This window comes from Lissotriton vulgaris, chromosome 1_1 (assembly GCF_964263255.1).
Source record: "Lissotriton vulgaris chromosome 1_1, aLisVul1.2, whole genome shotgun sequence".
In the NCBI taxonomy this organism is placed as follows: domain Eukaryota; kingdom Metazoa; phylum Chordata; class Amphibia; order Caudata; family Salamandridae; genus Lissotriton; species Lissotriton vulgaris.
Genome location: NC_141685.1, coordinates 785,362,149 through 785,386,396, shown reverse-complemented (window position 1 = coordinate 785,386,396; position 24,248 = coordinate 785,362,149). Strand labels below are relative to the sequence as shown.

The 24,248-nt window shown below is 43.3% G+C and overlaps 1 protein-coding gene across 4 annotated transcripts in view; it reads right to left on the bottom strand.

Annotated features, from left to right (window-relative positions):
• Positions 1–24,248, bottom strand: part of SUCO (SUN domain containing ossification factor) — a 696,748-nt gene that overhangs the window by 355,033 nt on the left and 317,467 nt on the right. For 2 of the 4 annotated variants that reach the window (XM_086956303.1, XM_086956322.1), the window contains exons 5-7: positions 23,610–23,750; positions 23,168–23,315; positions 17,531–17,657 (exon numbers count right to left, since the gene is read on the bottom strand). In XM_086956303.1, the coding sequence (XP_086812429.1) occupies positions 17,531–17,657; positions 23,168–23,315; positions 23,610–23,750 (416 nt within the window). The remainder of the gene's footprint in view (positions 1–17,530; positions 17,658–23,167; positions 23,316–23,609; positions 23,751–24,248) is intronic. The other 2 variants (XM_086956311.1, XM_086956333.1) reach the window with 1 other exon arrangement.

Below are 24,248 nucleotides of genomic sequence, written 5' to 3'. Positions count from 1 at the left end.
GCCTTCTTCTCCCTTGATAGAAAGTCAAAAGGAAAGGCAGCCCATAGTACTTACAGCTATATCTAAACCCCCCAAAGTGGTTTCGGCTGGCGCTAATTGTATAGCCCCACTTAGTGATAAGATAGAGGTAATAGCAACTCCCCCTCTTAATTCTAAATCCGATTTGCCTTCCCTCTTTCCGATATTTTCCATGCCATTAAATAAGGAAGAGGAAATTTCTAAAGGAAAAACGGGATTGATGGGAAATACGAGTCCCCAGAAATATAAAAAGATTAGAATGAAGAAGAGGAAACCTGTCCGTAGGTTTGCCAAAAAAAGACAGAGGAAACTTCTTTTTGATAAAAATGTGGAAGTAAATATAGATGATTCTCCGCAGGTGGAGCAGTCTCTCACCCCCAAGGTTGAATTTAGGGTGGTATCGCCCAAGGATGACACCCCCTCCTCTGATCTAGGTCCAGTAAATTTAACTAATCCTTTTCTTCCTAAGGTTTTTCTCCCATCCACTAATCCCTTTTCCTATTGTAAGGTTAATCCAGGTTCTTGCCAAGTTTTATCTAAGGTTACCTCTCCATTTGCTATTCCGCCCCTGTCTAATTTAAATCCTACAGCAACACCCTTTCAGGCTCCATCTTTAACGACAGTTGTCCTCCCAAAAGAAAAAACAATTGTAGATACGTTATATCTTGATTTTTCTCCCCTTTTTGAACCAGATTTAATTTTGAATAGATCTGCCCTATTGATCTGTTTTAAAGAGATCGAAAGCTTGAAATTAGTTCAAACCTCCGATTTAGATCTTGTACTTCTCCTTAATTCTTATGCGGGGAAACCTTTAAGATCAACAAGGGTGAAATTCTATTCAAAAGTTGTGTTAAACCTGGTTTTACAATGGGCTGAGGAATTACAAATTAGAGGGATAGATGTGATGCCCCACTTTGGGGAAAAACGTATTTTAAATAATGTTGCTAATCCCTCATTATCATTTTCCTCCAATTCAGATGTGCGATTGTCAGATTGGTCTAATCTTGGTTCTGAGAACCTAAAAGTTTGTGTGGCTAGAAATGAAAGGCTGGTTTCTTACAAAAACCCTCCCCTTAAGCAAACGGTGAAGGATGACCAATCCAAATGGAGTTGGCTTCCTGGAGTCCTTGCGAGTAAATCTGCTCCCCGTTCCATTCAGGATTCAAATTTTTAACAGGGAGCTGAAATTTATCTCATGGAACACTGCCGGATTCAAAGATTATAAGGAGAAATTGGGTTTCCTTCATGCTCAAAAGGCAGATATAATCTGCTTGCAAGAAACCTGGGTCGATGGAAGTTTCGTTTTGGATAAAGATTATTTTGTTTTGGATTTTAACGCAACCAGCACTAGAAGAGGTCATGCTAAGGGAGGATTAGCATGCTTATTATCTAATAGATTGCAATGGAACTATTCACACTATTTGGATCCAGGAAAACTGTTTCAAGCAATAACTCTGAAAGATGTATTTGAAGATTGCCCGAATAGATTGCTGATTGTGGTAAACATTTATATTCCCCCCAACTGTTGTTTCAATAATGGTTTAAAAACTTTATTCACTTTTTTAACTAAAGTCTTGGAGATCTCACCAACTCCGCATGTGTTAATGTTTGGGGACTTAAATTGTAATGTATCTAACTGCGGGTTGGAGTTGTTTAGAAATATCCCATTGGAAGAGTCTCTGAATATACCTTCAGCCCAGTTTCCCCCCAACATAAAAACTAACAAAAGAGGTAAACTTATTTTAGATGGTTTACTTAAAGCGGATTGTTTAATTGTAAATGGGAGGCTTCCGTCTGATATCCCGGCAGCTTTTACTCGTAAATCTAATAAGGGAAAATCTATTATTGATTTTATCATGATAGATTATGCCGGTTTTCACCTATTAAAGGATATGAAGGTCATTGAATCGAATCTTAGTGACCATAATGTATTGACCCTTTCTGTTTCCATTAGTCTTCAGAAAGTGGTTCCATGGAGGCTGGATATAGATTCTGTGAATTTTGATTCCAGCTCAGGGAAATGTTTTTGGAACCTCAGTACTGTGGAAAACCTAGCGCCTCTTTTGTGTGTTACTGTCGAGAATCTTCCTCTCTGGGAGGGGAGAGAGATGTTTTGTTTTGTTAATTTTTTAGATTCTGTAACCGCTTGTGCAAAGGAGAAATCAGGTGTGAAACAGTCCTTTGTTGCCCCTTACCCTTTGCGGGCTATAAATAGAGAAATAAATAAAGTTGTAAGGGGGCAATTTTTATGTTTTACCCAAGAAGCTAAGTCTAAGTTGTCTATCCTGAAAAGAAGGAGAGTTAGGCTTAAGGCTCGTTTAAAACGCTCTAAGGAAGACGCCCTCTGGATTCAATTGAGGGAAGCTTCTTTTAACCACCAAACTAAGACCTTTTGGACCTTAATTGGCAAAGGCTGCGGTACTAGAGCCAGTCCTACGCCCATTGCCATTGAGGAACAGGTGTGGGTTCACTATATTGAGAAGTTGTACAGTAATAATAATTCTCATGGTATTAATGTTGAATTCGATAATGCTGCTGTTACACTTGACTGTCCAACAGAAAAGGAAATTGAATGTGCCATTAAGAATATGCGTTCCTCTGGTGCGATGGGTCCTGATAAAATCCCAATTTTAGTATTAAAAAACCAGAGTGAACTTTGGAGTAAAATACTCTTCCCAGTGTTTAAATTCTGTTTTTTAAGTGGAACAGTCCCCCCCTCCTGGAAAGGAAGCATCATTGTCCCTTTGTATAAAAAAGGGGCAAGAGATCTACCACAAAATTATCGCCAAATTGCCTTGCTTGACGCCATTGGTAAGGTGTTTGCAAAATGTGTGCTTTCTTTAATTAACGATTGGGTATCTGAACATAATATCCTTCCCCTGGAGCAAACAGGTTTCAGACAAAATCATGGAACCTTAGATAACCTGACCGCATTGCAAGTCATCAATGAAAAATATGTGAAAGTTCGGGGTGGTCAGGTATACGGCGCCTTTATTGACTTCTCCACCGCTTTTGACAAAGTAGATAGAAATTTGCTGTGGAGAAAGTTAGTTAACCTTGGTATGCCTGCTTCCCTTATTAAGTTAATTCGTGCCCTATATTCTGACACTTGGTGCAGAGTTTTACTTGGAGGTGATCGCGGCGTATCCAAATTAATTCCAACATTTAATGGGTTGAAGCAAGGTTGCCTTTTGGCTCTGTTGCTATTTTCATTATATACTGTTGATTTACCCATCACTCTTTCTGCCTGCGCCGGTATTGCCCCATCCTTGGGGGGTGTGCCAATTGCATGCCTTATGTATGCAGACGACATCCTAATTTTGGATCTCACCCCAAAGGGCCTAAATAATCGGTTGCATGCACTTTTTGAATATGCTGAAAGTCATTTTTTATCAATAAATACGGCAAAAAGCAAGGTGATTTGTTTTTCTGGTAGAAAGAAGCCTAAATGTTCTAACTTTCCATGGGTTGTGGGGGGGGAAAAACTAGAATGTGTGAAATCTTATACCTTTTTAGGTAAAATTGTCACTCACAATCTAAGTGACAAATCACACATAGACAATAATTCCCGGAAGGCTATTTCTCAGGGAAAGAGCTTAGTTTCCCTATATAAAGCCACAGGAAGAAGGCATTTTTCTATTCTCTTAGATGTTTTTAGAGCGAAAGTTCCAGCCTCCCTGTTATATGGAATTGAATTAGTTGATCTAAAAAAATGGAGTTTTCTAAACTCTGCGGAAGGAAAAATTCTTCGGAGTTTAATGTCTGTAGGCACCGCAAACTCGACTGCTTCCTTGCGACAGGAATTGGGTTTACGTAGCAGCAGGGTTCAAGGTCTTGCTAGTATCATACGCTGGGTAGTAGCTTTATCTAAAGGTGAACCCAATACCTTAAGAGACCTTATAAAAAATGAATTACTAGGTTCTTTTAATGACTTCTCATCAATTGTAAAAAACTTTAGACTTGCTGTGTTACAATTGAAATTGAATGAGGAGACTTTATTTTTACTGTCCTCTCATCAATTAAAAACAGTTTTGAAGTCAGCCTCTTGGGAATTGGGGTTTTGCCTTGATAGAGACTTCTGTCTAGCGAAAAAAGGTTGTACGCCTGTTATTGAATCTTATACCCTGCGGAAAGCACAACCATATATGTACTGGAACATCTCCCATGGCGTGAGACGCCTGGTGTACTTATTAAGACATAATTTGCTTCCGCTAAAAGTTTTACAAGCCAGCTGGTTTGGTTGTTCGGCACGCTGTGATCTTTGCCAATTACATGATCAGGATCTAGATCACGTGATGTTCGTTTGCCCTACACTGATGCCTTGCAGGCGTAGATGGTTAAGATCAATCTGCCTACAACTTAACATATTATCAGCGTCTTCGTTTAAGGCAGCCCTGATTAACCCTCCTAATGAAATGTTTGTTTTTAAACTGTACAACTTTTTTAAATGTTTTTTGGACCTGTATTAAGATATCTCATGTGATTGTGATGAAAATATCTTTTTTTCTTTTTTTAAGTATTTGTGTTTTGTATGTATATGCTGTTTTATGTGGACCTCATAAAGAGTTCCTTATCATAATAAATAAACTTTGAAACTTTGAAACATGCCCTAAGGGCAGGTCTGCCTGTCACATGGCATAGGTGTGCATGCACACATGTGCATGCAAACCGGAATCGGTATTTTACCATCAAATTGGATTTGATGGTAAAAATACCGATTCTGTAAGGCCTCGGACTCAGAAGAGTCCCACCTACATATGGGAGCCTCAGATTCGGTAAATTTACCGAATTTTTATTTTACAGATTCTGTAAAATTACAGATTCGGTAATTTTACCGAATCAGTAAAAAAATGCCCCCTACATACCTGTCATCCATTTACCGATCGGTAAATGGCCTGAAACGGCGACCTACATCTGGCCTATGGTTCCGAAAGCTGCAGACAGGCTCAGCTCATGCTAGAGCACCATCTTGCATACTTCCAAGCACTCTGCCTTCAGGATTGATAAGGCCTGCCATAGGAGTGACTTATAAGAGTATATGTGTCCATTTTAGGGTTAGATATAGGTATACTATATCTAAAGCAAAGGGTGATTACACCACCTTGCCCCAGCTGTGTTACCAGCCAGTTGTGTCTGTTTAGATGGCCAGCCAGGGGTGGCACAATACATGCTGCAGCCCTTGGAAGGCCTTGGGTGCACTTATGCCCTGGGTACCTATGGTACACTGTACAAGGACTTACAAGAGTGACCCAATACCAATTGGTAAATGCACCTAAAGTACATGGATGTCAATTTAGAGAGAGAACAGCTAGGCTGTGGGTCTGATTAGCAGGTCCACAGCCAGGGAAAGTCGTAAACAAGTGAAGCAAAAAGCAAAAATCTGGGGTGACCATAGGATTGCAGACCTTACTCTCCTACAGTGGTGAGGAAAGAAACCCCTGCTGCAATGTTGGACTGTTGCGTCCACCACTGGAGAGCCACCTTCATGCGAGCGGTGACATTGATCAGGTTGTTGAAGGATCCGGTGATCTGACGCCACTGTCCGTCCAGTTCTTCCTGAATGGGGCGAGTCTTTAATCTGCAATTCGGGATAAGAGAAATGCATGACGATGCCATCCCCAGAAAGGACTTCAAAATCAGGACTGAAACTGACTTTTTGCGCAAATACGAGCCACGAGGCGGAGGATCTTCAGTTGTCGCTCGTGAGAAACGAACGCTTTAGCTATGGACATGTCCAGAGTAGCGCCTAGAAAGTTTCTGCAGGAAGCTGGGAAAACTTGAGACTTCTCGGCATTGATGGAGAGGCCGAGGGAGCGGAAGACATCCTGACAGAGTTGAGTGTCCTGAGCAAACTGGATGTGAGATTGTGACTTGAGAAGGCAATCTTCCAGGTATGGAATTATTTGGACGCCCTGGAGACGGAGGAAGGCTATCACAGGAGCCAACACTTTCGTGAAGACACGAGGGGCGGAGCGTAGGCCGAAAGGCAGCACTCGGAACTGGAAGTGTCTCCGACCTACACGGAAGCGCAAGTACTTCCGATGACGTGGAAGAATTGGCACATGAAAGTAAGCGTCCTGGAGGTCGATGGTGGTCATGAAGTATTCTTTGGAGAGAAGACGCAAAATCTCCACGAGCGTGAGCATGCGAAAGGATTGGGATTTGAGATACTTGTTCAACGCTCGTAAATCCAGGATCGGACGCCAGTCTCCTGTCTTCTTGAGGATAAGGAAAAAACAGGAATAAAACCCCCTTCCGCTTTGAGACTGTGGAACCAATTCGATGGCGCCCTTTCTGATCATAATGCGAATTTGTTTGAACAGCTCCTTGAGGTGGGGAGGAGGTGGGCCGGATGGAGGAGTGGGAGGAGGAACCTTGACGAACTCCAGAGCATGGCCCTTCGCTACAATGTCCAGAACCCAACGGTCCGAGGTGATGGAGGACAATTGAGAAAAGAACAGGGAGATTCGACCTCCAACTCTTCGGGTGAAAAGCAAGTCGTTGTCGTTTGGATGTAGAGCCTCTATAGGCAGACTCTCCTCGATAGGATTTGGAAGACTGCTGACGGGAGGACTGCTGCTGCTGGGAAGAGTAGTGCCGATTACCCTGGGTGTAGGAGCGGTATGAGGGATTGGATCCTCCACAAAAATTGGAGCTGCGTCCACGTGTGCCACGAAAAGGCTGTTTCTCGAACTGTAACGTCCCTAAGGAACGTGCAGTGTCGGTGTCTTTTTTGATGGCCTGCAGAGCCTCGTCGACATGTGCTCCGAAAGGCAACTCGCCATCATACGGCATATCAAGGATCTTTGCCTGGACTTCCTGACGAAAAGAGGTGGAGCGGAGCCATACCTGCCGCCGCAACACAGCCGCCCCTGCAAGCTGACGGAAGCCAGTACATGCGATGTCTACTGAGCAGTCAATGATTTCCTCAGACGCTCTCTCTCCGTCTTGCAGAATTTTCAAGGCTTCAACCCTGGAGGGCTCCGGGATGAGGGCTACAAGGGCAGCCATGTCAGACCACATCTGACGGTCGTAGCGCCCTAAAATAGCCAATGCATTCGCCGCTCTCACCGTGGTAGAGGCCATTGATGAAAATTTGCGCCCAATGGCATCCAGGCGACGACCCTCTCGATCTGGAGGAGCTGTAACATGTGATGTTGGCTTCCTTGAGCGACGCTGAGCAGCCTGTGTGACTACCGAATCCGGCTTCGGCTGCGAGATCAAGCACGCGGGGGAACCAATGGGTGCCTTGTATTTCTTTTTTAGGCGAGGCATTTGCGCCGGGATGGTATTTGGCGTCTGAATAAGTTTCACCCCTTAACTCCAGATGAAATCAATGATGGGGACTGTATTGACTTGTTTAAATGGTTGATTTTTAAAATCACATAGAAAACAGTCCTCCTCTCTTTGGACTCTTGGCAGTTTAAAGTATTGAGCCACCCTGTCCATAAGCTGATGGAAGCTAGCAATGTCCACTGGTGGGGAATCCCCTGGTGTCACTGGAGGCGGGGACGCGTTTGTATTCGGTAGTCATCCCACTCGGCCATCGTGTCATTGTCATCATCCTGCACCCCGCCATCTTCACGCACCGGGCAAACATCATCGTCGTCTGCATTGCCATTGGTGGTTGTGGCAGCTGAAGCGCAGGTGGAAGCGCTGCGGGCACTGGAGCTCCCGGTACTGGCGAACCCTGATGTGATGAGGGAAATCGCTTGTTGTAATCCTCCAACACGTGTTGTAGGTTGGATATAAGAGACAGAGGCAGCGTCGCTGTTGGAACTTGCACAGACTGTTCTTCGGCTTGAAAATAATGATCTTCAGGTTCCTCGCCATAGTCTTGGCACTTAATCACCAATTCCAAGGGACTGTGTGCTGCCGGAAAAGGGCCACCGTCATCCTCTTCAGAACCAGAGTCCTCCTCAGAGCCAGTGGCAAACAATGGCGAAGGTGGCTGCATGTCATCTGGAACAGACAACTGGTCTACAGGTACCTGGCGTCGTTGGTGCAATGAGTTGACGGTGGAGGCATCAGACCCAGATGTTGAAAGTGGCATCAATGGCAATGAAGCAAAAGAGGTATTCGCCGTCTGCGAAACTGTCGTCGACATAGAGGAGGACGACGGTATAGGCGTCGACGAAGCTGTAGTCGATGGTCCTGCCGTCGACGGTGCCACCGTTGACGGGTTCCGACGTCGACGAGGCCATCGTCGTCAACAAGGACCTGCCATCGACGAAGTCGCCGTCGATGATGAAGAAGTTGTCGTCAACGAAGCACTCGTCGACGGGTTCGATGACAAACATTTAACAACTCTCGTCGATGAAGTTTTCGTCGACGATGAGAGAGCCTTCTTCGTCGACGATGAGATTGGTATCGTCGACGACACTGGTCTAAAGCCGAGTGATACGGTCTTCGACATTGATGTCGATGTAGCCGTCGTCGATGAACCAGCAGCACATGTCGCCTTCGACGAGTCGGAGACGGCAGATATCGTCGTCGGGACGATCGTCGACGCTCCAGTCGATGATTTTGCATGTTTTTTGGTGGAAACATGACTAGAAGAAGCAGTAGACGCCCGAGAGTCAGATCTTGTTTGTATGGGCGTAGCAGGAGGAGGTGAAGACACCGCAGGAGCCATAGAAAGGGAGAGTTTACTCTTCTTTAAAAATGGAGAAGGCAATTCCTGCACACTGCTACGCTTAGAGGCTGCTTTTGAGGTTTCAGACAACAGGCTAAGTGCGGTATCCTTGTCTTTAAGTCTCTGCAACCAGAGGAGGAGACGACCTTCCCTGTCTTTAAGGGTCTTATTGGAAAAGGTTCTGCAAAATTTACATTTGCCCACCTCATGGTCCGGGTAAAGACAATAAATACACTTCTTGTGGGGGATCTTCAGAGTACAGCTGCAGCATCCCACAAGAAGAACAAGGTCTAAATAAAGACTTCTTACTTGAAGACATTGTAGAACACAGGTAATCCAGAAGAAAGTAGAGAAAAACTGAGCAGAGCTCAGGGAGACTCCCTTCACACGACGTGCGGTAGAAAATCTGAGGGACTGAGCTCTGAGGAGAAGGTTCTGGAGGGGTGCTTGCGCCTGATCGGCTGCAGTTTGGACTAACAATGACATGCATATGTTGCAAGTGTTTTTTCCTCTCTACCATGTATTCCTATGTAGGAATTATGTATTGGTACTTCTATGCAGTTCTACTGTGTATTTTATGTATTATGTTTTTACATACTTATGTTATTAGTATTTTTATTGCTATGATATTTATCGTGGGACTCCCACTTCGACGACGGGGACTATTCAAGCATGTGAATCTATGAAAGACACCCTAATACTGGAGAAATGTATATTTTCATGATTCATTCATTTAGCATTCAAAATGCGAATATATGCTTCGAATGAAACATTGCTTTAATGCGTACAGCACCAATGCATCTTTTATGTATACAACCAGTTCTAATGCATTTTTATATATTTTGGAGGGGTTTTCACACTTCATGTGGAGATATGTTTTAGATTTGTTTAAACATATTTAGAATTTAGTAAAGTCGTACATAAGAAAGTGGAGTGGGTGTTGTATGTCGATTTAGATTCCAAATGAATTTCCCGATTCATGCCCTTATATAGGTACAATTTGTGTTGCCCTTATATAGGCATAGAAATCCAGTTTTTATTTAGGCATAGCCCATGCAACCCAAATACAGGCATTGCTATTTCCATCCGTTTATCTACGTAACAACGTTTTCTTGGAAAACCAGACTCTTAAGCAGAAGGGACCTCCCCTAGCCTGGATACTGATTTCTCCACAAAACTCATTATTTTGCATGAACAACTATTCCTTGGAGGTTCATCCATGACGTTCATATGCCCGACTTGATGTCAAAGCTGGCATTCCTAAACACCTTCAAGGTATAAATATACCTTCACTCGCTATAGAAAAGCACGGTGTGGTTTGGTGCAGTTCGACTACCTACTTGCCCGACGCAGCTCGCTACAGCAAGTGCTGAAGGAAGCCGACTCTCCAGCTGACGCACTGACAAAGAAGCTGACATCCTCCTGCAGAGAATCCAGCTCCAGGGTTTCCGACTCACCTTGCGGGGTGTTGGGAAATCGAGTCCCGAGACAAAGATAACAACCGCTTTCATTCTAAAGGTATGGAGCGGATTAGAACCTAGAGATAACTTTGGCAATTCTTGGCAGAACTAAAACGTATGCTAAACAGCACCTACTTCTTCCCTGGTACTAGACCTAGGTTAGGTAAATTGGGGTAGGCGTATTTTAGAAGTACCAGTTGAGTATTATTTTTAGCCTGTGTTATTTATGTATGTATTTTTATATATGTCATAGCAACAGACAATGCTATTACAGTATTATTTTATACTATTGTTCTCGCTGTACGCATTATACTTTGCATTCTGTGTAACGATTGTAGCAGTTCACCTCTCTTGCATGAGAAAGAAGGATGTTCAATAAATCTCTTTTATTGAAAATGCCTGTCTCACTATTTCTCTGCAACTCTGTAGAAACGAAACGTGCACGACTGACTGAGTGAAACAGTTATCTATTGTTTCCACGACTCTGAAGATATTTGTTCCAGTTCTAGAGAAACAAAGTTGTCATATTTATGCAGTTGTCAGAAACGAATCCCTTCTTGTTTATTCGAGAAAGTTTCTAGTGACCTCTGAGTTAGTCAGCACACACAATTAAGTTTAATATACTTGATAGAGACATACTGACCGCAGTCCAAATCTATAGTGTATATTATTCCAATGCGCAGAGCCTATTGGGAATATAGGAACATCACTACAGTGGAGCAACTGACACAAAGATGGAAGCAAAAACAAAAGAATAACTTTTCACTTCAAAAGAATTTCTCGGGAATTTGCTATCAACAGATTCAAAACATGATTGTGGATGACACTGATTAACACTTAGGAGGGCCTAGCCAAAGTCGAGGCTTGACAAAAGTACACAAATGCCAAACTGCCACAACATTTGTTTAAATACACATGATCTCCCACTTAGGGATTACAGAGCTTTAAAATAAATTAATGTTAAGGCATGAGCTACAGCTAGAGACCGCTTTTATGAAGGCAGTTAAAAAAAATGTTTTAATTTAGAATGATCTTCCAACTGGGGCATTCACTGGGACTTGTATGCCTGTGTTATGTTTTACTCAGAAAATGGGATTCTACAGGTGATAAAACTGCAAGAATGCCTTGTGTAAGTCTGGAATAAAATGTAAATCTTTCACAATTTTAACATAACCTTTAACTGTCCCTGGGATTTTGCTTCAAAAAGTGAATCGAAACGTTCTTTAAACATTTTTGTCTTAGTCTCCAATAGAGATACTCTATTTTCTTCGGCTGACAGGTCATATATTTTATAAAGTATTTTCACTATTTCATTTTGGGTAGCGCATTCCTAACACCAGAAGGGTAACCGGTATTTACCAGGAGGTGGACATAATGAGCCATCACCTGATGGTTATATAGAAGTACAGACAAATACTTACAAGAGCAGGTTACATCATAGTCCAATCTAAGTGTACTTACACAGCAGAGTTTGTATGGAGCTAGGTAGGGGTGTCAGAGGGTGAAAGGTGCACTGAGAAGAGCTGAATTGGAGTTCTATGAAGGTTATGATTGTGAGGTTAATGTTAGGCGCAGTGTGTTCCAGAACAATGGACCAAAGGTGGATAAAGCTTGATTTTTGTTTTTCCTTTACTTTTTAGGAAGGCTACAGCAAAGGTCAGTAGGTTGGTGCTGTGAGTGGTAAAGGCTCAGTGAAGAAAATTCTTCTACATGATAGTTGGATTTCTAAGTTCCTTTGGCTTGAAAAAATTGCACAGCATTTAAAAGCGATGAGCCTTGGTATTGGGAGTCAGTGAAGTATGGAAGGGATTAGGTTCTCCTGTGATTAGCAACAAACCGAGAGGTTGAGGCAATAAGAGTACCGCACGTGCCAAAACAACTGTTGGGTGAAGTGCGAATATTTTCAATAGTGCAACGGACCTTGATGTACACCTCGTTACTTCAGAAATTGGAGAAACTCCAAAACAATCTGACAAGCAATGGTCCAGCACTCTAAATTAATCAATGAATTGAGTAAATTATAATTGAGGTCCAATAAAAGTCTTTTTCTTCTTCCTTCAATTGTTCATTATTAATTTTCTTCTCATTGATACAGCACCAATTAATGTAAGATAAAACTCAGTAGCCGACGCGTTTCGTCCACATAGGACTTCTTCAGGGCTACAAAGGACAACACATAAACCAATATTTACAATATGTACTTAAAAATACATTCACAAAAAATAAGAAGGTGTCGTCTATTTCACAATTTTTTTTATATGACCATCATGTCCATTAGGACTTGTTAGTAGTGAACTTGCATGTCTTGTTCTGTGGGATTTCTCGCCACAGCTATGTTGTTAAGGGCAGGCTAACTGAACAGTCTGCCAAGAGCTCGAATGACTCCAGAATCAGGTTCCTGCCCATCTATGAACATAGAATATCACCCAAAGGTGAATAAGGCAACAGATATAGGCACAACACATATCAGACACTAATACCCAAATAGCTCTCGACTGGGCAATACTTCTGAGGCAGAGAAAATTCCTAAAGAACTGGAATTCCATGGACGCTTGAGTGAAAATAATTACAGATTAATCTAGGAGCAGAGCTCCATGAAGAGCTCTGTTCCTCGCGACAAGCACTACAAATCTGAAGTATGGTGGATTCTGGGGAATTGGATTTCAGTAGGATAGTTTTATTGCATTTCTAACAATTTCTTGGTACTTCTACTGAAAAAATGCTGTGTTGTCAGCTTGACGACATGGAATGATTCAAGTATGTGGGTTGACTTGGTTGCACTTTCAAGAGACAGAGAGTGGTACATAATGGAAAAAATATACACGCTTTAAACAGCCACAAAATAATAATGAGAAAATAATCATGCACAATGAATGATAATTTATGTACGGTGAAAAGGCCATTGCACAAGAATACGGTCTATGGAAATCGCCTTCTCCACGTAAAGCTAACACTACAATTAAGGAGGAAATACAATGACGAAAAGAGGGTGCTTAGTGAAAGTAGTAGTAGAAAGGTTGACATGCTTAAAGATAACTTATTTAAAACCCAGATTTAGTATCATAACATTTAAAAAAAAGATGGAGCATCAGTTCTAAAAAGGATGAAGATATAACGGAGCAAATTCACATTTCTTTTTACGTTGCAAGAAGTCCATTTTCGTTGGACAAAGCCCTGCTGAGCACCTTACATGTGGTCACCACCTGCAGCCATTTACCACAAAGCTTCAGCCCATTATGAAATATTCAGCAACATGTTGTAACAGGCCGCTGCACAATGCGACGCTTTGTCCACTCTCGCTACACTCTGCTGCAGCAGACCCATACATATTTAATAACGAGCTGGCGGGTAATGTGAATAATGGAACAACTTCCATCACTTTCACTCAGCGCCCAAGCGAGGGAAGCCTGAAATAGTGCGCTTTATGCAATCTGGTGTCTCACAATACAACTGTACCAAAGAATGCAAAGCTACGGAAGCAGACTCTTCGGAAAACAAGATTAGAAAGGGAATGCATTGGCAAAAGAAAAAAATACGTTTATGCGATATTGCTTCGGATTGCCAAACTGCCAGTGCTTTCGCTGAAAAAGAATGTTGCCGAACTCAAATAGGGTGCCGATTTACAGTGGTGAAGATATAACACAAGTACTGCTGCATTTGTACTAAATTAGCTGAAATTCATTTTCTGTCAAGAGTTTCACATTTCTTTGCTACTTGACCCCCCCCCCCTATTTGTTGCAGAACAATGTACCCAAGCTCTGCACTCTAGCCGTAATACAATTTTACAAATGCGTTTAAAACGGCTATATTGTAAATTGTGTCTTGTAAAGCGCACTGCTACCCGCACCGCAGGCCTCGTAGCGCTATAGACCACTGGGGAACCCGTCCTGGCTTTCCCTGTGAGATAGTCCCTCCTGGGGGTCTCCAAGGTGAAACCAGGCATCCCCGGCGGTCTGGTGGGGCCGTTGTGGAGATGAGGCAAGCTAATGCCCAGAGTTGCCGAGTGTGATCTCTGGTCGGAGTAGGCACCGATGCGAGAATTATCAGTCCGCTGATCCTGGTCCAAGACCCTGCCGCGTCGGGAATCGAACCCTGGTCCCGGGCCGTTCTCTGCTCTCGGGTCTGCCGCCTCTAACCAGTGAGCCACACCTCTCCATATTCCTGCACAAACTACGTGTCTTCAATTTCAACACAAAAAGACACTCGGTGAAGCACAATATGATAGACTGGCACGTTACCTCTAAGCACCAGTCATTTCATTACAGGACTGAAGGGGGGGGGGGGGGGGGGGGGGGGGGGGGGACTAACGGAATCCGGTCCTTAGAGATTCAAAAGCATTTCAAAGCATGTGTGAAAAAGTAAAATGCAACCCTTGCTGGACGCAACCCTAACGGTCTGCCAGCAGTGCGGCTTTCCCTCATCCGAGGACTTTACAGGACGGCCCCGTTACTTTATACAATGGAGGTTCAAAAACAGAATACAGGACATGTTTGGGATCGTGAACGAGAAACTAAATATGTAAAGTCCATATGATTATTCTGGCTACAAAAGGGTTCAGTGGGCCCTGCCTAAACCAGGTTGCAGAAGCGCTGCACATCCTTACCGCCTCTAGGCACCAGAACGCCACGCAAGCCTGGCCTGTTAATTAGGCACCCATATCTTGTAAATACGAGGGAGCATTTTAATGATCGACTCGGGGCAAGGCATGGATGAGGTACCGGGTAAAAACTGCTCAGGAAAGGGAAGTGCGCCGAAACAGTAGCACCATATTACTGGGAAATCGGAGGTGAGTAACTGGTGCCGTTGGAAGTGGGGAAATAAGCCTATGAATCTATACATCATTTGCAGCATGTTAAGCAGAAGCAGGGCATTAGTGGTGGTTCTCATGCAGCCACCACTAATGCTCCTGGTGCTTTCAGGCAGGAAACAAAGCATAGGAGCCCCAACAAAAGCCTTGCCCATTCAATAGAATGTATCTCTGCAAAGACCGTACATGAGAAGGGTAAGTCTTTATGCAAAAAAAAAAAAAAAGATTGGGAAGTGAAAACCGAATACATTTAACATACTCCACTTTCTTGGCACCAGCATGCTTGGACTCAAAATCAAAAAAAAAATTAACCAAAGAGGCAATACTCCAGCTCATATGTTAAAACATTGAATCAATACGACCAAAAACTCTATGATGGAAAAAACATAATACACAAGCACAACAAGATGGCTCTGCAAAACTGAAACTAGCGACCTGAATAGCCACATGAATCAATGGTTAGTAAGAATGTCCACCGTTTAGCAGCACTAGCAAGAGCAGCACAGTACATTTTTTTTAATGAATTTTATTTATGATTTTTTATTACCTCAGCAGCAAAACATAGATTTCAAAATACGAAAAAAAACATGCGTGTACACAGATAGTGAAGAGTATTTTGATGCGGTCATGTAAATTTGGTGTTACTCTTAATAAGAACATAATACAATGCGTGTACATATTGAAAAACACAGAGGACCATTCCCACTTCAGAAACTCGTGTGGCCTCCTGTACATAATAAGGTGCATAGGATTCAGAACTAAGTCAAACTCAAACACTGCCAGGTATGCACAATAATTATCCCATGTATCTTTGTGGCGTTGTGCTGTTTGGAAAATGCCTCGGAAACAATCCACCTGTCCACTGTACAGAGACCAATCTTTTACCGATGAAGTGATGCTAGGGGGCTGCGAACACCTCCATACAAGGGCGATGAAAACTTTTTATTTTTTAGAAAGTAGCATGAGAATAATCATCTTAGGTTCTCATGCCAACCAAACCACGGGAAAATATAACTCATGGTGACAACCTCTATACACCCATTTTTTAACTGATGTTGATCGAAACAGATCATTAATGCTCATATATTTTAGAACATATGGATTTAGTAAATTCATATAATTGTTCCATTTTCTTCCATGGCCTTACGGGCAAGCTTTCCTCACGCTCCTGTATAGTATTTTAAATATCGCTCAATAAAGAAGCCACATCTCAGTCTGTAAGCAGACAGAGAAGTAGCGTATAAGTAAGTGGCTCCTCGAGCATTTTTTCTTATATTATTTGCGGGTGTTTTTATAGTGCAAACCAGAGCCAGGATGTGTAGCAAAGTTAAAAACACAGAACATCCGTTTCCATAACATATGTAGGTGAACATTTGTATAGGGTGCAAGAGAACGCAAACGGTAGGATGTAGCAACTATCTGCAAACAATATCGTGTACATATGTTCAGTAGCAACTTGAGAGAAAATAAAAATGCAGTATGCGTTTTAAGTGATAGCATGGTATAATACTAGCAACATACTTAAAGGGAGATATGGTGTGACAGCCAAAGTTAACAGCATAAACATTATTTTTTTTATCAATTGCTAGAACTGCCTCTAATTTTCAGTATAAGAAGTGCAATGATGTAGTGAAATTGGAAATCTCTGGTGTGTTCCCCTAAGAAAACTACTTGTAGTATGCAAATGTAATTTTCACAGATGCAATGCTTTCTGAAGGGGGAATTTTAAACTAGCCTACCACTCATTCCCGTGTTTCCTATGCTGAAACACGTCTTCAGAAGTATCCCCCGGGGTCCTATTCAATACAAAATAAATATTGACCAGCAATCATGTGCTCGCAGAGAACAAGCTGGAGCTTCATGCACGGCTTTTGAGCAAGATCGCTTGCACAAGTTCCGTATTTTTGATTTATAAGAAAAAAAAACAACAGCTCCTAGCAGTCCTGGGTATTTATGGGTAGCTCTGCGAGGGATTCCAGGAAACCATCAACACATATCTGTTCTTAGGAGAGGGAAATTTGCACTACAGGACAGAGGCTTGATTCAAAAGAAGAGGGGGTGGGGCAGATGTAAAAGAGGGCCATTATGTTAGTTGATTCTGTAAATGTGTATGCATAACACTCCTTCCTGTTCTTAGGCTTCAAAATAGTCTAGGAGCACCATCTAACCGGAAAGGCATGGAAAACTAATTTGAATCAGTCAAGTTCAGCACTGAAGAAGTGGACCTATGGCTGAGGGATATCCTCTTGATATAAGTTTGACAATGCAACCCACCTAGATTTGTACGCATCTACCTACCCAGCGGGCATTTAGGAACTACTATGTGGAAGGTGTGCCTCCTATGACGGTGGAAATACGCCTCCCGTCACACTGCATAACCAGACTACCTTATAAGCAGGTCTAAAGTCAACTTAAGAGCATTTATTCAAAGGCTCATGTCAGCTAGGGGAAATTGGATGTTTATGTTGAGTAGACAAAAAGAAAACAATTGACACTTACTGGGGCACACAGCTAGTTGGAGGCATTAATTGAACTAGAACGTGTTCATCTGCATTCTCCGTTTAATTAACATGATCATTAAACCCATAAGCAAACCTTCAAGGCACTTACTCTTCTCTTTCTCCACTTCCAAAACCTGCTTTTTCCATTCATCAAACGTTGGAATGTCACCAGGATCCTTTGCGTTTCCTGCAGCAGTGGGTTCAAGGTCCCCAGATTTTTTGGAGTCGGATGTCTGCTACAAAAGAAACGATTGTAAATTTAAGAAGACCAGAACACAATGTGTAAATTATACCAATCCAAGCGCACAGAAAATCAGCATAACGGATAACTGCATCCACTTAAGAGCCAGAGCACTGGGCAGAGAATATTAGACTATGCCGAGAGACCCGCCAATCCCAATATGACCATGCTCATATCACGCTGGGTAGACAAGGGATGCCTTTAGAAAGCATGACATCTCAATAGCAGAGCTTAAATCTTAAATGTTAAACACTAGGCAGTGCTTGGGAGCTAAAGGAGTTCACTTTAAAACTGCAATCGATCTGTATGTGGAAGAGCTGCAAAGAGACACCATGCACAGCTTGCAGCCAAGAACAAAACGTGGAAACATTCACAGAGCGACTGGCTTAACACAGTATTTCATGTCTCAAATAAGATACCAAACAAGTTCTCATGATGCTGGACCATTTATGTCCATTAGGCACAAGTCCTGCTCCTCCTCCCAGTATTTCACTTTACAAAACACTAAAACAAGATAGTACACATTTTGACAAATGCAGCGTGAAAACCAAACCAAAGTCTCTGTAGACTAACGTTCTTTCAGCCAATTTCAAGACTACACCTTTCGCCAAGAAGGAGGCAGGGTGACTTAATCTCGACTCCTTTAACGAGCACGTCTCAGAAACGATTGATAATAGAAACGAGGTTCGTCAAATTTACTACAGCCTGCTTTCAGCTTGTCTAGGCTAAAGTTATTAAAAAATAGATACAGGTTTGCAATGGCTGCATCGTCAGCCATAATTGCGAACGCATCTATGTGGTGGCAATACATTCACTGGTATGTGTGTTAATGAACCCTTTTCTATGTTGCTGGGAAGGGTTGAAGCCAGTGAATCAACACTCAACCTACGTTTATCATCAAAGCATTATCAATCATGTCGGTTGTTGGCACTTATTCAGTAAAGGACTAACATTGTTTGATAATATAAGGCAAACTGTAGCAGGCTTGGCCTGTAAAAGCTGCCATCTGCCCTTCTACCCTATCAGATACCGCTCCTCAGGCACTGAGGAGCCTGAGGTACCGTGGGCTGCTGCGGTCAGATGCTTAGAGCGCAGTCTCGCCCTACCCGCCTTGTGCATCACGGATCCCTAGAAGTGTGGGAGACCGCTTACTGTCTTGGAGGGTTGACCACAGCAACAGAAGCTGCTCCCCTGGCAAATGAGACACTGGCACTGCCCCCCTGCAGCAGGGGGCCGGCGCCTTCCCTCCCCCGCCTTGTAGGACCCTTAAGACTTGTGGGCCTATCACTGCCCTGCTGCACTGTGCGGGCCAGGAGAGGGGCTGCCCTGAGCGCAGTGGAGCTACTGCATATGATTGAATACTTCACAGCGTAATTACTGATCTGGACCTCTCAAACCCCCAACACACCAACACAGTGACTGTTACAGCGCACTCATTATTCCAGCTGACTAGTTGACTCTACTGACGCCTGTTTAGTATACTCTGTGCTTCCCCTCCCAGTTACCCTTGCTTCGAACTTTGGCTGCTTGGCGGTTACCAGCCTGTCACAGATAGCCTGGCTGGAGCGCATTAGCCTGCCTGAACTTGAGCCCTTCTCACTGGAGACTACTTGCTGCCCTGCAGCTTCTAGACTCCCACCTGTGGCTGTCGGCGATCTTCCAGCAGTTTGTTCCAATCTTTAGGCTGCTGATGCTGTGTATAACTTCTTCAACTTTTGGCGCTCACAAGTGGATCCATTACTACAGGAAAATTCTGTTTTCATGCTGGCTCTACTAGTGCTCCCTCAGTCATTATAAGGCGTTTTCGGTCAGGAGCTCATCTTACACCCTCGCACCCTTCTGTCCCGTCTTCACTTAACCAAGGAGAGGTCTCTTCGGACTGCACTTGCATATCCACTGCTGGCGTTGAAAAACTAGACATTGTCCTGGCAGCCACAGAAAAATCCAGAGTATCACTGGAGAACAAAATTGGTGCAGTGGTGATAGATCTCGCACTCCAACAGGATGACCACCACAAATCAACTTACAGAGTCAATAATGTGGAACAGTAGCTTGCTACAGATCTGGCTGTGCACAATACATGATCTGATTTACTTGTTGAAGAAAAGGACGAAGGATGCAGAGGGTTGCTCTCTCAGAAACAATGTCCGAATAAGGGCCTCCCTGAGAACACGGAGGGTCAGGATGCTGTGATCTTTCTACAAGAATGGTTCAGCAGTTTTGTTCCCTCCATCATCCTCTGGTACTTCTCAACTGAACGGGTACACCAAGTGCTGACAAGGAGACCCCTCCATGGCGCCCCACCGAGACCACTGGTGGCCCATCTGCTGCACTACAAGAAACACAATGTCCTCCTGAGAGAGGTTTGCAAGCTTGACAATCTGACTGGGGACAATGCACAAGTGATTTCCCCAAACTATACGTTGGCAGTGCAATTTGTACAGAGCACTTTCCTTGTTCTCAAATGCAGACTTCGAGAATCTAACATTAAATACTCTTCTATTCCCGGCATGGCTCAAGGTTGTGGAGGATGGTACATCGCTCTTTTTCACAGATCCTAAGGAGACCTGGGACCGGGCTGAGCAGTGCCAGGCCATGGGTGTTGCCTCGTCGTAGTTATTGTCAGAAGAGACACAGACCTCCAAGTGGGAGCAGTTGACGTTGTCAGACCCACTGGCTGAAGCAGGTGTCGCAGTCATCACACTTGCCTAATCTGGAGCAAGTTATATAGGCGATGCCACAAGTACTACAGCATTCCAAGACCCTGCTACGTCTTTGGACCCCGACTGTGATGGCTCTAAATCTTCTAGCGACTAGATATCCTTTGACATCCTATTTTACCCCACTGGGCTCCATCACGCCACTTAATGTGTCTCCACAAAAGGTAGATGATATCCTCTAAATTCATCCAAGGGATTGGTCCACTCTATGTTGATTTTTTCTTTTCGTATGCCCTTGCACCTTTGCACATCATGTGTATGCAGGGACTGCAATGGGTTATATCGCTAATTGATGGAACTTATTCAGTTTAACTCTATGCAGACAAAATGCTCCTCTACTTTAGGGACATCCACAACGTCAATCCGACATAGTACTAAAACGTAATACATTTGCACGTGTATCAGGACTCAAAGTTAACTGGGCTAAATCCAGCCTCTTCCCATTTCCTGCTACTGCGACCGATCCTGCCCTCAAAATAAATCCCTATAGACTAATATGGTGCTATCTTAGCCTGGCAGCCTTTCATGTTCCTCTACTTAGGTACAAGAATATATCATACTCCTGCAGACCTCCTAAATGGCAATCTTACATGTGCAGTGACCTCACTGCATGTGCAGATAGCTTTTTGGCAGACTCTACCGTTTTCAGTGGCAGGCCCCATAGCCCTCACAAAAATGGTAATGTTGCCACTTCTACTGTATTTCTTTGTGAATATCCACCTTTACATTGCTAAGCCCTTCTGTCGCTCATTCGATTTTATTTGGCACGCTATGTGAGTTTTGGTCACGCTCGCTAAGCTACAGCTTCCGCCTGATCAGTGAGGTTTAGGCATCCTAAATTTTGAGCACTACTCTCTGGCCTCCCAGCTGCAGTGGGTGGCTAGATGGTTATCAGGATGCCAGCTGGATGATCTGGCTACTGTCCCCCACCTTCTCCTGTAATAGTTACCATACCTGCTACATCTTTTTCATCCCCCTTCTCTAACCTAGTATTGCCCTGCTTCTGAACTATTAAAGGTCACATGTTGCCGCTTCTGGAGAAGTGGTTTCCTTTCTCGCTCGGTGATGCCATGTGCTCCAGAAATCTTGCTGCTTGGTACACATTGGGGCTGGTCAGTCACTTCCCTGGGGGAGGTGGGCCCCTGGCATGCAGCGGGACTCTATAGTCTTGCAGACCTTTACCAGGATGGCGTTCTCCTCTCACTGGAGGAACTTCCTGCTGATGGTGGACTTTATCAAAGTCAATCTCTGCAATATCACTTACTTATCCGAACAACTGGTGTGCACTGGTGCGCAATTTAGCAGGAACACACAATGCACCTAATGATTCAATATCTACATATCATGGAGACACGCCATCATCTAATAAAAGTTTGCCATCTCTATACATATACAGGCTGCAGTGCCTATTACTTCACTATGCCACCATTGGGTCTGTGAGCTCGGCCGCCCCTGTTCGGACAAAGAGTGGTAGAACATCCTGGCATACCCTGCCTTGGTGTCTCGCAACGTTTGTTTCAAGTTAATTTAATACTACACATTTCACAGGGCCTCTCTCACTTCAGACAAAATCAACCGCTACTTTCACCACAAAGATGCTATTTGCCCCCACTGCCTCTTGCCAGCCGCTGATTTTCTGCACATGTGGACGTGCCCCGCACTCTCCCAGTACTGGCTGGGTATTCAAACACACTTAGCGCGCTCTATAGGAAACCCCTCGCAACACATATGGGAGTTGTGCCTGCTGGGTATGATCAGTCATACCACAAAGAATAGAGTAACTGGTCGGTTCTTAGCCCTGGCTCTTTTACTAGCTAAGCATTTGATCACTCGTAGATGGAAATCACCCAACCCTTCTACACTCTTTACTTGGGCTCAGTCCATGGATACTTGGTCTCAGGCTAAGAGCACCAACTTACATTAGGAGGATATTAGGGGTCTGTGTAAAAACCCTACTTCTACCAACTAGGACACACTGCTGAGTGAGCTACAGTCTTCTTTGAAGACAAATAGTCTCTCCACTTGATATCCCAATGATTCTTTTTTTTTTACCAGCTGGCGCACTCATTTCTGAGTGTGGGGAGCACAAAGCCTACAATGCAACTGCAAAAACAGCAATAGTTGCCATGAATACATTTTAAAGTTTGGCATGTGACAATCTACTAAAATGAGACATTTGGTTTTGAAAGCTGTTGATTTTTGGATATCACCTGAAATGCTCTTTGAATCGGTTATAGAAAGAGCCACCTTTAATTGCATAGTAAAAGATTATTGTAGCTCGAGTACAAAACCACCTATAAAAAAACAATTTTTATCCATACAAATCACTACATACATCTTAAAGCATTAGTTGTTCAGCTGGCACAGTGAAAAACCTTTCCTAAAACTGCTAAGCCGAAAAGAAACATGCAGCAACAGAACTGAAAGGGAGCAAAGCATTCCTGAAGAGAAGGCACATCTACCCCACAGTTGCAGAATCCCAATTTACCTTTATGTTCCAATGACCTATCAATGGTTGAACTCAATATCCCAAATTGTTTCTGGGTGTGTAGTATACAGTATAGTATATGAATATGTGTAAAATGTAATTTTTTAGCATTGTTGACAGTTGAGAGGAGCCGACTCATGAAAAATGAAGTCTCGAGTGGGTTGTGATCCTCCTCCCCATAGTTGATCCCTGCTTGGTCACCCCCACATCAGAGGTGCCTGTAAGCACTCAGGGCACCTTTAAAGCTGGTCCAATTAACATGTGCCGAAAGCAGGGCGCTCTTGCCCTTATACATACCTCTTTTTTTACACGCTCGGAGGCATTTGATGCCAACTTCTGCTTGTTGGACCCAGTTTCGGCCACAGGAATGTTGATGTCGAGGTCAGATTTTGTGATCTTAACTTTGCCATGTGAGGAGGAGATGTTCTCTATCGGCTGATCCAAACTACGAAAAAAGCCAAGACATTGAGTCCAAGGATATCGTCTCGAAGAAAAGGATATCACAGAGCAAGAGTAGTTTAGAGAACCTTTGCATGGATTTCACATACAATCATATATCTTGGTATATGAATACACGTTGGCATGCAGGCACAAACACACATGCAGTCAGAGAGAGATTGAGAAGCTAGCAGAGCATGAGAGGCCAAGACTGCAGGAGCCAATGTTACTTTTTTAATTTACTGCTGTAAAGATAGGAAGAATGAGAAATTTTTAGTCTGGAAGCATAATTCCAACTCACCTCTCTGTCGGACTGACAAAGGAAGATGGCCCACTCTGAGGGTCAGTCTCAAGTGCCTCCCCAGTGTCACAGTCATGATCTGACTGCTCAGCTTCATTGGAGTGGAGTAAAGGGAGATCTGCACTGGAACTTTCTATTGCACTGAAGGGAAAAAAACAACATGCATATTAGAAAAAGAAAACAACCATTGGCATAGCCAAAAGGTCTCGCCTTTGGGATCTTATACGTGGTTAGGCATGCAGTACATTATCCTGAGTGCTGTCCCACCATGGATTGAAGCATTAACAGGTTTATCTGCACCACTTTTGCCTTTGCTATATTATGTGGCAGATATCTGATGTATTTCAGGTTTCAAATTACGTTTTAGCTTGCTAGCTCAGCTTGGACATTTGGTCTTAAAACTAAGCCAGGCCCCTGGCTCTGCTATTCTCATGAATTCCATGGTTTTTACAACTCTGTCAGAATTACATTTGATGTGCGCAAAGGATGAGGTTCCTGTCATCATAACATACCAACATTCCTCTATTAATACCACCTTCAGGGATTTAATTGGGTCAGGTCCGTCCAGGTATAGACCAGGTAGTAAATAAAAATGAACATCATGTAGTTCAGCGAATAGAAACATTGTAATTGTATTTA